The 13,601-nt window shown below is 47.0% G+C and overlaps 1 protein-coding gene across 1 annotated transcript in view; it reads left to right on the top strand.

The window, feature by feature from the left end:
- The window catches only part of LOC101838315 (phenazine biosynthesis-like domain-containing protein 2), a 25,168-nt gene extending 11,567 nt beyond the window's left edge, over positions 1-13,601 (top strand). Inside the window, exons 2-10 of the mRNA XM_040732177.1 lie at positions 615-755; positions 3,056-3,155; positions 3,487-3,585; positions 7,648-7,757; positions 7,876-7,905; positions 8,704-8,792; positions 9,208-9,386; positions 11,743-11,805; positions 12,631-13,601. Of these exons, the coding sequence (XP_040588111.1) occupies positions 672-755; positions 3,056-3,155; positions 3,487-3,585; positions 7,648-7,757; positions 7,876-7,905; positions 8,704-8,792; positions 9,208-9,386; positions 11,743-11,805; positions 12,631-12,743 (867 nt within the window). The 5' untranslated portion in view covers positions 615-671 and the 3' untranslated portion in view covers positions 12,744-13,601. The remainder of the gene's footprint in view (positions 1-614; positions 756-3,055; positions 3,156-3,486; positions 3,586-7,647; positions 7,758-7,875; positions 7,906-8,703; positions 8,793-9,207; positions 9,387-11,742; positions 11,806-12,630) is intronic.

The following is a 13,601-nucleotide window of genomic DNA, read 5'->3' as shown; positions in this document are numbered from 1 at the left end:
TTTCCAAACATGCCTTCTTTGTGTAGCCCCGGCTGTCCTCTGTAGATGATGCTGGTCTCGAACTCAGAGATCTGCCTGCTGACTTTGTTCTCCATCCTCCTGCCTTACACGAATAATCACAGGTGAGCGCTGCCATGCTTGGCCTTGAGAGGAGAGTCTGTCCTCATGGGAAGACTGCAAGCCACAACTGTGCCTCTCAGACATCTCATGAACTTCACTAAATATACTGCCACAGCTAGTCTTGCCTACTCTAGAAAGGAAGGTGATTTGTTGCAGAGTTAAGTGTGTGGCGAGAAAAATATTTCATTTAGCTAGTATGAGACAGGGTTTCTCTGTAGCCCTGGCTGTCCTAGAACTCACTATGCAGACCAGGTTGGCCTTAAACTCACAAAGATCCACCTGCTCTGTCTCCTGAGTGCTGGGATTAAAGGCAAGAGCCACCACCACTCTGCTTAATTTAGCTAGTATTTTAAAACAAATTAAATGCAAAGGCTTTAAAAAGTAGGGGAATCTTTAGGCATAGGTATGCTGGGATAATTGTTTGCCTTTATCTGGGAACCATTAACTGTGCCTGTATATAAAGTAAAACATTAACTTTTTTTTTTAAACAACAGGAAGGGAAGCAGGCTGCCAGCTAGGCTGAGACCTTGCAGACAGAGCTGGTGAGGAAAATGAAACTCCCGATTTTCATAGCAGATGCCTTCACGGCCACAGCTTTCAGGGGCAATCCTGCTGCTGTCTGCCTCCTGGAAAATGTAAGTACTCGGTTCTCAAGGGCCATGCCTGAAATTCTAGATGTGTGTGGAGCCCATGACTTCTGGAAAGGACGTGAGACCATCCTGAGGGTTTGCTACTTTGGCTTGTGTTCTCTGTCATATCGGTGATGGTCGTGTTTTCAGGTTATGACAGGAATGGCTACACCCAGACTCAGTCAGGACCTCAGAGATTCCCATGCAGAGTACCTGGAGCCGACTGAAGAGGCAGCAGCAGGGAGTGGGGGCCCAGGCCAGTAACTCTGATGTTCCAAAGGATATGGCAGGAGGATCATGAGTCTGAGGTCAGCCTGGGCTATATAGAGAACAATCTTACAAAAATAAAAAGTAATAAATAATCAAGCAATTATTTTGTAAAAGAATAACTGGAGTTCCCTTTCAGAATTAGGTTTTTGTTTAATTAGCACCAAAAAGTAAGCATAAAGTCACAGGAGATCTGTGGGTAGGAATGACTGATATGTCATTTGGCATTTCTATGTGGACATTTTGGGGCTTTTCAGCAGGGCCAGGTGAGGCAGGGTCCACTATGCTACTCTTTTTTACAGGGACAGGGCTTAAGACAGGGTTTCTCTGTGGTTTGGGAGGCTGTACTGGAACTAGCTCTTGTAAACCAGGCTGGTCTCGAACTCATAGAGTTCTGCCTGCCTCTGCCTCCCGAGTGCTGAGATTAAAGGTGTGTGCCACCACTGCCCACTATGCTACTCTTACTGGCTTGGAACTCCCTATGTATCCCAGGTTACCCTCAGACTCTACCTGTCTCAATCTCCTGAGTGCTGGACTTTCAGGGTTCATTATCATTTCTGGCTGCAGCCTTATCTATACCTCAGAAATGTAGACATTCTCTTCAGTGCCTTGCAAGATGACTCAGCAGGTAAAAGTGCTTGCTGCTAAGCCTAAGGACCTGAGTTCATTCCCCAAGACTCATGGTGAAAGGAGACAACGGTTTCTTCTTTGTTTTTTAATTAATTTATTTTTATTTTATGTGCACTGGTGTTTTGCCTGCATATATATTTGTGTGAGGGTGTCAGATCTTGGAGTTACAGAGTTGTGAGCTGCCATGTGGGAGCTGGGAATTGAACTTGGGTCCCTGAGAGAGCTGACTTTAGAAAGTGTCCTTCAGCGGATCTCTGTGAGTTCGAGGCCAGCCTGGTCTACAAAGTGAGTTCCAGGACAGCCTCCAAAGCCACAGAGAAACCTTGTCTCGAAAAACTAAAAAAAAAAAAAAAGTGTCCTTCGGCTCCACACAAGCACTGCGGGACCTGTGAGAGTGCTCTGTAACACCAACACACACTCTTATACACACACACACACACACACACACACACACACACACACACACGAGAAGAGAGTATCTGCAAGTATCTGACCTCTACACACACCAACACACACTCTTACACACTCACACACACACACACACACAGTAATTGGAGCCAAATAAAAAAGAGGAAGTGGCTGTAGCAGGAGGATCATGAGTTTGCAGCCAGCCTGGGCTACATAGCAGGCTCAGCTGGGACTATTAGTAAGAACTGTCTCAAAAAATAAAATAAAATGTATCTTACCCTTTTACCTGGAGCGGTTAGCATAAAGGAGTTGATTGTCCGGGGCAGCAGAGATGAGAGAGGTGAGCCTCCCCTCATCTCAGCTGTGCACCCATCCCGTAACCCGGCAGCCAGCACGTTCCTTCCACCAGCTGCAGAGGGTGAAGGCTTTACTAGGCTTTAGTAATGCAAGAGCTTGGAAAGATTAGTGAGAGAATAATTAGCAACCAGATTCCAGCTTCCAAAATTGGAACCTTCTATAGGCTTAAACTGGCAAGCACGACTTCCTGTCAAACAATTGTGGAATTGACTGTAATTGCCTGTCAAGAATCTAAGTATATTTGTCCCATGTCTCCATGTCACTCATATATATGTATATACATACATATTTATAGATATAAATATATGTACATGTAATGGCTGAGTTTTCACCTGATAATAATTTGAGTTGTTTCATAACTTTATTTCCAGAACACTAATATCAATAAACACTGGAGCTAAAGGATCTATCAATTTTTTTTTCAAGACAGGATTTCTCTGTGTAGCCCTGGCTGTCCTGGAACTCACTCTGTAGAACAGGCTGCCTTCAGACTCACAGAGATCCACCTGCCTCTGTCTCCAGAGTGCTGGGATTAAAGATATGCATCACTATGCCAAGCATGACTTTTGATGCCAATAAGGTGCTGTGTTAAGTCAGATCTGTGCTTTTGGGCTCTCAATAACCATTTTTTTTTCCTATTTAAGACATTGGATGAAGATTCTCATCAACACATTGCAAGGGAAATGAACCTCTCTGAAACCGCTTTCATCCGAAAACTGCAACCAACTGACAACTTCACACAAAGTAAGTACACCATTTAAATGTTTTGTTTCACGTGTGTGTGTGTGTGTGTGTGTGTGTGCGTGTGTGCGTGCCATAGCATTTGTATGAGTTTGGGGGATAGCTTATAGGAGTTAATTCTTTGGTTCAACCACGTGAGTCCTGGGGACCAAACTCAAGTCATCGGGGCCTTTACCAGGAGGGAACAGAATGTCTGTCTGTCTACCCCGTGCTCACCCCTTTGAGAAAGTTTACCTGTTAGCCTTGCTAATGATGATGGGAAGAGGATGCTGAGGCATCTATAACCTAACTGGGGGTCTGATCTTGCTTTCCGTTTATCTTTGCTCCTCTGAAGGTTCCCACTTTGGACTAAGGTGGTTTACTCCTGAGAGTGAGTTCCCGCTATGTGGCCACGCCACCCTGGCTTCTGCGGCTGTGCTGTTTCACAAAATGAGTAATGTGGACTTTGCTTGTTTATTTATGGTTGTTTGTTTTGTGATAGGGTCTCATTTAGCTCTGGGTGGCATTGAACTTCCTGGGTTGATGATGGTGGCCTTGAAATTCTGGTGGCTTCTACTCTTTCCACCTCGCAAGAACTAGAATTATAGTACAAACCACCATGACTTAGCAATGTGAATTTCTTTTTAAAACATAATTTATTTGCATATGGTTGAGGGAGCTGCATGACCAGAATGGATGTAGAAAACAAATGCAAGCCAGTGCCCCACTGATCCTAAAGTCATACGTTTATGTATTTATTTTGAGATTGGGTCCTCACACACCTCAAATTGCCTTGAATGGCTGCTCTTTCTGCCTTCACTCCCAAGTCTTGGTATTACAGGCTTTCACTGCCACAAACCATTTACAATTGCTGGTGATGGAACCCCCAGCTTGGTGCATGTTAGGCAAGCGCTCTACCAACTGAGCCACATTCCTTGCCCTGTTTGACTTGAAACTTGCTCCTTAGGCCTGGCTGGGTCTGAACTTGTAGCCTTCCCACCTTTGCTCCCAGACTGGTACTAATGGCTGAATCACCACACCCAGCTCCTCAAACAGCAATTAAAAACAATTACTTTGTTGTTGTGATTGTTGAGGCCTGGACTGACCCAAGGCTTTCCCTGAGGCTCTGATATGTGGAGCCTCTGATGTAAAGAACATAGCTTCTTCTCTAAAACCAGGAATATACTTGGCAGAGCTGGAAACAGCCTGGGGCCAGGGCCTTGGGGGAGCTGTGGCTTCAGATCCTAAGAACCCAACCCTTCCACCCTACAAGGCTACAGTTGTCAGTCCCAGGATCACTGTGTGTCTGCTCTGGGATGCTCTGGGGATACCGTGTTTACCTTGTACAGCATCTCCTGGTTAGTTAGCTCCCTGCTGTCTTCATTCCGTTGTTTGATAGCCTTTGCTGACTGTGTCCCATTTCCCCCTGGAACTAGTCTGCAAGGTTCTGTACTTCTTAAATAAGCTTGCTTGGCATAGGACAGCTTCTTGAGATCTCCTGAGCTCCCCTGTTCTATCTTCTTAATCTCTGATCCCCTGGACCTTCCTTCCTAGGACCCTATCACTGAAGAATGATGTGCTGGTCCAAATCAATTTTTCCCTTTATTTTTTATGTACGTAGGTGTTTTTGCCTGCTCATATTCCTGTGCATCATATGTAGGCCATGATTGCAGAGGCCAGAGAAGGGTCTTAGATCCCCCAAACAAATTATTTATTTATTTATTTATTTATTTATTTTTATTTTTCAGTTTAAATTTAGATAAGAAACAAGGTTGCTTCACAAGTCAGTTCCAGGTCCCTCTCCCTTTCCCTCCCCTCCTCCCGTGCCCTCCCCCAACCCCCCCCCATTATCCCCTCATTCCCCCAGGGAGGGTGAGGCCCTCCATGGGGGTGTCCATAGTCTGTCATTTCATATAGGGCAGGGCCTAGACCCTTCCCCCAAGAGTTCAGGGTGAGAGTGCACCTCACATTGTTGGATGGGAGTCCAAAGTCTGTGTGTATACTTGGGATGGGTACTGATCTGCTGCCCAAGGCTCAATAGATAACCTAGGCCTCCTCACTGACACTCACATTCAGGGGGTCCCCCCAAACAATTTTTGATTATATCGTAATTAGTCAATTAATTTTTGTGTATGCACAAATGCCACAGTGTAATGTGGTGATCGAAGGACAGTTTTCACGAGTCTGTTATCTCCTTCTACCGTGTGGGGCTGGGGTATGTTAGTCTTAGCTGCAGGTCATATAGCTGAAACTCAAACATTTTAGGAATTGGAGAAATTGCTCAGTGGTTAAGAGTACTGGCTACTCTTTCAGAGGACCTGGGATCCACTTCTAGCGCCCACATGCTGGCTTATAAACCCTCTCTAGCTCTACTTCCAGGGGATCTATGACCTCTGAGGGCAACATACACACATGGTGCATACAGACATACATGAAGCAAAACACTCCTACTCGTTAGTATCTTTTGCCTTCTAAAACTAAAAAGTAAAATCAAACATTGCAATAACACAAATCCAAAGAGATACTGATTAGATACTTATAAACTGACAAATGACAATAAAAAAACCGTTAAACACCTTTGCTTCCTGTAAGCAAACAGCTATGTTTCTGTAAGAGAAACGTATTGTTTGCAGGCTCAGATCTTAGCCTGTGTATTTCACTGGGGTGGGGAGAGAAGGCAGCCATAGTGCAAAGTGTGCGTGTCGCAAGGCCACAGCGAAGTCACACCACACACCAGAAATGCTTTCTATTCGCTACACAGACGATTTCAAGTTAGTTTATGGCTGTTGTGTGTTCAGAAGCCCTGTGCTACCAACGCATTCTTCACAACATCCACAGCAGTTCCCTATGAGGTTGTGACTCACAGTTTAAGAAGGTGGACACTGGACAGGGACCTTGAGCTGGAAAAGATGAAACCTGTGCACTGAGCTTGAGTCAGAGGAGCTGCAGCCTCAGAGGCTGCGGTGGTAGCAAATCTCCTGCTGTGTCTCCTACAGACTCTGCATCCTTAGGTTCCTGAGGGAGCCTGTGCCTGGCAGAAGATAAAGTTGGCAATTAGCCAAGCCCTCTCCACCATGGCATCCAGGATACTCATTACTTCCCTGGCACTGTGACAAATACACAACAGAAACAACTTAAGGGAGGAGAGGTTTGGTTTGGCTCACGCTTCCGGGGATGCGGGCCATCGTGGTGGCCGTGGTGGCTTGGTCCACAGCGTTAAGAGCTTGCAGTGGTAACTCTTGAGATCATAGAGGAAGCAATAACGTTGGACCAGATGCTGGTCAAGTTACAGCCCTGGAAAGCCTGTGGCCTTTGTGAGGATGTAGCGTTAGAATCTAGTCACTGATCAGGCCACAAGACCCTGAGGAAATCCTTTCCCCTCACTGACACTGGCAGGCACCTGAGTGAGACACTGAGTCCCTAAGTCACAGACTTCCTGGTGTCAGGAACCCTCATGTATGGCGGTGATTGTATATCGAAGCGGGTCTTGGTGGCCACACATCCTGTTCCACACCCCCTTCCCTGCCTCCTTCCTGGGACTCAGAGACCTAGCTACAGACTTGTGCTATGAAGCCACGCCCAGAAAGATCTGAGACCACGCCCACTTCTGCCCCGTGGGCACCGATTTCCTCTCTTCAGAACCCACCACACTGTCTCCCTCCTGGTCTGGAGCCTTAGCTCTACTCAGGGCCTCTGGCATCTTTTTACTTGTCTGCCCACAGTATTTAATAACAATGCATTTAATACTAATGCATTTAATCAACTCCTTACTCCCACAGTCTGTCCAGGTGTCCCTCTTGAAAACCCACTTCTGAGGCCTTTGACCTGTGGATCAGTTCTCAAACTGTGTCTCTCCCCAGATCAGTACCACCAGCTGAGGACCAATGGTCGGGGACATTTTACTTCCAAATCATAAAATTCTGATCATTATGGTAAAATTATTTTGTTTGTGTGGGTAGAGGAAGACAAATTTAGGTTGGTGAAATAGGCCTGAAATCCCAGTTGTTCAGGAGACTGAGAAGAGAGGATTAAAATTTCACAGATTACCTGGGCCACAAAGGGGACTCAAGGCCAGCCCAAACAGCCTAGTGAGACACCATCTAGAAAATAAAAGACCAATGAGGATGGGGAAGAGAGGCTTTTGTTTTTTGTTTTGTTTTTGGTGTTGGTTTTTTTGGTTTTTCAAGACAGGATTTCTCTGTGGCTTTGGAGCCTGTCTTGGAACTCTGGAACTATCTCTTATAAACCAGACTGGTCTCCAGGCTGGTCTCCAACTCACAGAGATCCACCTGCCTCTGCCCCTCCCCCCCAGTGCTGGGATTAAAGGGGTGCACCACCACTGCCCGGCTGGGGAAGAGAGTTTTGGGGGAGATACTTGTATGTTTGACCATCTGGGTTCATTCCACAGACTCACACACAGATACCCTACTACCGCCACCACCACAGAAACATCAACCAACACCCAGAAAGCATAATCACTTTTGCTTTTCTGATTCTTAATTCCTCCTCTGTGCAGAGAACACGAACAGCACTCTAACCTTTGCCACCATGAGTGGGGAACTAAGGGCCAGAAGAGCAGAGGACGGGATTGTCCTGGACTTTCCTCTCTACCCAGCCTTCCCCCAGGTCAGCTCGCTCTTACTGTATGTGCGTCTAACTGTAACACACACAATCACATCCACCAGCTGCGTTTAGCCGGCGGCTCTCCTGTCCAGCACTGACTGTGTGTCTTTCCCTCTTCCAGGACTTCCGTGAAGTGAAAGACTTGATAAAGGTTGGTGGAAAGAATCCAGTTAGAGGCCTGTGATGTGGTCGTGTGTGTTTGTGTTTCTATTTGAAAGGTCTGGTGTGACATGAAATAGCCTCTTCATCCTGTCTGTGTAGGCACTGCTGTGGAAGCCTACATGGTTTCAGGCCAGAATGTTAGCATTGTGTCTAACATTCATTGAGTTGTAACATTTCTTTCCTCACTGTGTAGCTCAGGCTAGCCTCGACTTGCAATTCTCTTGCCTCTCAAATACGAGGATTACGGGTCATAACAATCACAGCCGACTCATTTAGTTTAACCATGAGCAATGCAACCTCCATAGAGGGACAGGATAAGATGGAGTGTTTGGGGCAGACAGAGAAGCCCTGAAGGAGGTGGTGAGGAAGGTAACAGGCATCCTCAGCCTCTTTGGACCAAAAAGGGTGACTTTCCCATCTGATGAAGGCAGTGTGCTTGCTGAGCAGAGCAGGATAAAGCAAGGTCTAGCCCCAGGCCAGCCCTGACTCCTGGAATTCCTGGGGCTTCCTACCTCCGCCTCCCAAATGCTGGTGTCAAAGGAGTGTGCCCAGCTGTTTTGTTTTATTGCTTTTGAGGCACTCTCAGGGTCCCAGCCTGACTTCACATTTGCTGCCAGCCGAGGCCGACCCTGAACTCCTGACCTTCCTGCCTCTGAATCCTGGGTTTATAGGAACATGCTCAGTTCATGTGGTGCTGGGGGTTGGCCCAGGGCTTCTGGCATCTAGACAAACATCTAACAGCTGAATAAGAGTTAGTTCTCTGAGGAGTTTTGGTGTGTTCTCACAGGCAGCCATAGGTGATACCCTGGTCCAGGATATCCGGTACTCTCCAGATACCAAAAACCTCATGGTCCGACTCAGCGACTCTTACAACAGGTAAATGCCATGCTTAGCCATTTACTTGCCAACATGCAGATTTCCAGCTCTGCTTGCATCAGGCTGTGCTTTCACCAAAGCGTGATTTATTTTTTCTTTTTCCTTTCCTTTCCTTTCCTTTTCTTCCGCTTCCTCTTCCCTTTCCTTTCTTCCTGTGTAGCTCTGACTGTTCTGGAACTCAGTCTATAGACCAGTCTGGCCTCAAATTCACAGAGATCCACCTGCCTCTGCCTCCTGAGTGCTGGCATCTGCCATCATGCCTGGACCAATCACTTTCTTTCCCATAGGCAGATGCCAAAGGCAGGCTCTCTCTTCCCTCTGCTGAGCCCTCTGGGCACAGCCCAGCCTCTTCCCTGGGCTGTGCAGGGGGTGGTCTGTGAAATGCTTATTGCTGATCCGTTCTGTTTGTGCTCAGGTCCTTTCTAGAGACCCTGAAGGTGAACACAGAGCCTCTGCCTCAAATCGAAAAGACAGGGAAGGTGAAAGGACTCATTCTTACTCTCAGAGGAGAGCCTGAGGGGCAGACACCCCAATATGACTTCTACTCCCGGTACTTTGCACCGTGGGTTGGTGTGGCTGAAGACCCGGTAACAGGTACTCTTCCTTTGATGTTACATGTACTCAGAGTCTGTCTGGGCATAACCAGGTTCTTGTAGTCTTATTCAAGAGTTGAAATAAAAGCCCAGAAAGATTACAAAGCAGTGAGGAAGCTTCATTCAAAGCAAGAGTATAGATCAGAAAGGACACACCGTCAAGACTGATAGTGAGGTATGTGAGTGCCTGCTGAGGGCTCCAACTATTGTTCGGAGTGTGTGTGTGTGTGTGTGTGTCTGTCTGTCTGTCTGCACTTGGATGTGTAGTATCTCCAGAGGCCAGCAGAGGCTGTGGTAACCCTGAGAGTGTCACATGGTTGTGAACTGTTCAGTATGGGTGCTGGGAACTGAACTCAGCCCTCCATAAGATCACCAAATGCTCTGAGCTGCTGAGCTATCCTTCTGGTCCCTGGCATCTTCTTTTATGGAGTTCAAGAGAAAGAGGTGTTTGCTTACTAAGAATGTAATTTAGAAGATTCTCTGTTGTAACTGACAAATAAGGGTTATGAAAACCCTTCCTCTCTGGGCATACTGCTTGCAATAATGTATCTGATTTTAATCACATACACACCCAACTATGCATGGCATAAGACTAGGTAAGCAGGAGATTCTTCCTAAAAGTTCACTTTGAAGACAGTTTGCCGGATTGCCCATGTGCTCAAAACAGTCTAGGATGCATTGACCTGTTGCCCACGGCACAGTTCTCAGATTGTGTTCTGCAATGTATTTGGGTAGAAACGGGGGTGCTAAGGGGAGTAGTTTATTGAACATATTCTCATTGTCTATAACAGGTATACCTGCAGCTCTGATGAGGTGGGAGGATCCTAATCTGTTGACAGCTTGTTGGGTACATTGTTCAGAGCGAGCATAGCCCAGACCAAGCGTAATCCTAGGTTACTAAATTATTCCCTATTCATTTGGCTTCGCTGAGCCAAGGGGAGGGCTAGGGTGGACCTAGATCGCGGAGCCAACATTTGCAGAACTTGTGCCAGCCTGAACCAGACGGCCTGAACTGTGTGTCTTCCATTCTCCTTGAGGACAGCTGTCAATGAAGCCAAGGGTGGGGGTGACTGACGGGAGGCATTGCTGGGGGAAGCAGGTTCAGGACTGAAAGGGGCTGGGCAGAAATTGCAGACACAAAGAGCTAGGATGGCTCTGGAACCTTCACTTAGTCCTTGGTGAGGAATGAAACAGTCCAACTCAAAGCTCGGCACATAAGCAGGCTGAAGACTCAAGAACATGGCCATAGAGACCACATGGTCCAGTGAGTCTCTGTAGGGCAGAGGATCCTGGGCATTGTGCATACACACAGCTGCTTCCCCACACTGGAATGGACACCCAGCATATGTTGTGTGTTTAATGTTTTCTAAAATGTGAAGGTCTTTGGACCAGGAGGGATGAGCTGCTGGGGTGGAGGGGGGTCTTGGGAGAAAGAAACTAGTATGACTGTTTCTCTCTCTCTCTCTCTCTCTCTCTCTCTCTCTCTCTCTCTCTCTCTCTCTCTCTCTCTCTCTCTCTCTCTCTCTCTCTCTCTCTCTCTGTCTCTTCCAGACAGGGTTTCTCTGTATTGTTTTGGAGGCTGTCCTGGAATTGCTCTGTAGACCAGGTTGGCCTTGAACTCACAGAGATCCGCCTGCCTCTGCCTCCTGAGTGCTGGGATTAAAGACTTGTACCACCAACACCCAACAGCTGTTTACTCTTAAGTACATCTCATAATTCTTAATGAACTTTTCTAGAGGAGAATTTTCCCACACTACACTTTTCTCACTCAAGATTTTGTTACTACTGACTTTTTCTTTCCTTCCTGAGAAAGGGTAACTGAACCTAGCTTGGCCTCTCTAGCTAGCTGCGGATGACCTGAAACTCATGGCTCTTCTGTGTCTACCTCCAAACACTGAGATTGCACGTGTGAGCCACAGAACCCTGTAGGACTTATTTATATTTCATCTCTTCATTTTCATGTGTAATCTCTGATAAGGTTCTAGGGTAAATCACATGGGAAAAATGGTGGTGTGGATGGCAAGGTAGCACTTGGGAGCAGGAGGAAAGAAAGTCCAATCCTAACCTCAACTAGTTGTAGGATAGCCTGGGCTACATGCGACTGTCTTTAAAAAAGAGAATAACCCTGCAGTTGAGTGCAACTTCAGAGACAGTAGGAGAGATTTGACAGGTACTTTGGAAGCAATTAACTCATAAAACTTCTCTGTCCCTTTCCTCACTCCACACTCTGCTGTGGCCACCTTGACAGAGGGCTGGATGACCTAAGGGTTAGTCACACTGGATGAGTGGTTGCAATTGTTGTTACTACGTTTGGAGAAACATCACTCCCGCTGTCATAACTTGTCACTTCTTTCCAGGGTCCGCCCACACTATTCTTGGCCCCTACTGGTCTGAGGAGCTGGGGAAGAAAGAGATGCGAGGTAGGTTAGCTCTCCCCATCCCTTCCTCTCCTCTTTGGGTGCTCGGGTGTTAAACTTGGGTCCTTTAAGTGCTCGCCAAATGGTATGCCATGGAGTCATAGCTCCAGCTCTTGACTTTTTGAGATGGAGTCCTGCTGTGGAATTCAGGATGGCCAGGTGCGTGCGCCTGCCTGCCTCCTGAAGGCCCAGATCCCCAGGAATGACTCGAAAACTCACATTCACAGAGAAGGAACTCAGCTGAAGGAAGTTAAGTTAGCCCATCATCAGCACAGGGTTCTGGCCTGCAAGGCTGAGCTCTTCCTGAAGGGAGGACTCAGTCTCTGACGGTGATGTGGAGAACAGGAGTTTATTCTCTGTTCTGGGCGAGTCTAATGATTTGCTAAGCATGGAGTCTCTTGGGCCCCTGGCCTCACAGTTGCTTTACCTTTCTACAAGGAAACAAACTTCATCTGACTTTTCTGAGCTGGAAGGGAGGTGGGACGTTCTCAGGACAGCCAGGACCCCTCTCTACACCGTCTTAGACCACCCTTCCCTACCTCCATCTCTTGAGTATTCCTAGAGGATGCTTTAGGCAGGACACAGCTGGAGCAATGCAGGAAGTAGCAGAAGAGACCAGGAAGGAAAGGGCTGGGCAGTGTGTGCACATCAGCTGTGTGTGGACCCCTGGTCTGCAGGAGAATGGAGGGCAGGGTATGGACGTGAAGGGACTTATTCTGGAAACTGGCCTGGGAGGAGTCCTGGGTCTGTAACAATCACTTCTTCCCTGCATAGTTGGTTAATCACAGGGAAATGCTCTCAATTGGCCCACTCTGTGTTCTCTTTAAGCCTTTCAGTGTTCCCGCCGAGGAGGGGAACTGGACATTTCCCTGCGGCCTGATGGACGAGTTGACATGAAGGGTGGCGCTGCTATTGTCTTAGAGGGCACGCTGACAGTCTAGAGACACTTGTGCTGGGCTGTGGCCACTGCTAATCACAGTGTTTTCTCCATACCAAAACCAAAACCCAGCCCAAACCAACAATAAATTCCCAGAGCTTGCTTCAGCAAGCCCACCGAGCAGTGCCCTCAACCCTCGTGTGAAGACCAGAAAGGGAAGGCAGCGGATGGAGGTGAGACCGCATCTCCAGACTCCTCAGCTGGTGAAGGGCTCTGGCCTCTGCCTGTGTGTCTTCAGGAACTCGGCAGGGAGTGACAGGGATCCATGCTGTCACTTCTTTTGATTATGACTGCCAACCAAAGTGAGAGATTCATTAATAAGGATGGAGATGAAATTTAGATTTAGGTGTGTATACCAGATAGAAGATTTTTACAAGCATATGTATAATTTTAATTTAAAGACAGAGTCTTACTGCATAGACCCTGTGTAGACCAGGCTACCCTCCAACTCACAGACATCTGCTTGCCTCTGCCTCTTGAGTGCTGGGTTTGTGGTGTGCGCCATCCTGCCCAGACTCATAACCTTTTGAGAGATCCAATAACTGTGGGAATTAAAACTGAACATTAAAGATAATAGACTGTACACTGTTAGGGAGACTGTGCTATGGCTGTGGAGAACATGGAGTCACATGACTGAAGATAGCAAAGGAAACTGTGGGAAAATTCAGAGTAATCTTAGTGTCTATAAGAAACAATCAGGACAGAACTCAGGAAATTGAAACAAAGTGTGTATCTTATTAGATCATGTGATGATAAAATAAAAACTAGCTACACGTGTGATCTGTGACCTTTTTCTCCTCTGTGTCTTGATAATGGAAAAGCCAAAGCCTTCTCTTGTTTAATAAACCGTGATTTAACGTAA

This window comes from Mesocricetus auratus, unplaced genomic scaffold (genome assembly GCF_017639785.1).
Source record: "Mesocricetus auratus isolate SY011 unplaced genomic scaffold, BCM_Maur_2.0 Super-Scaffold_100027, whole genome shotgun sequence".
NCBI classification, from domain to species: Eukaryota; Metazoa; Chordata; class Mammalia; order Rodentia; family Cricetidae; genus Mesocricetus; species Mesocricetus auratus.
The sequence above is the reverse complement of the archived record's forward strand: the minus strand, read 5'-3'. Positions and strand labels throughout refer to the sequence as shown.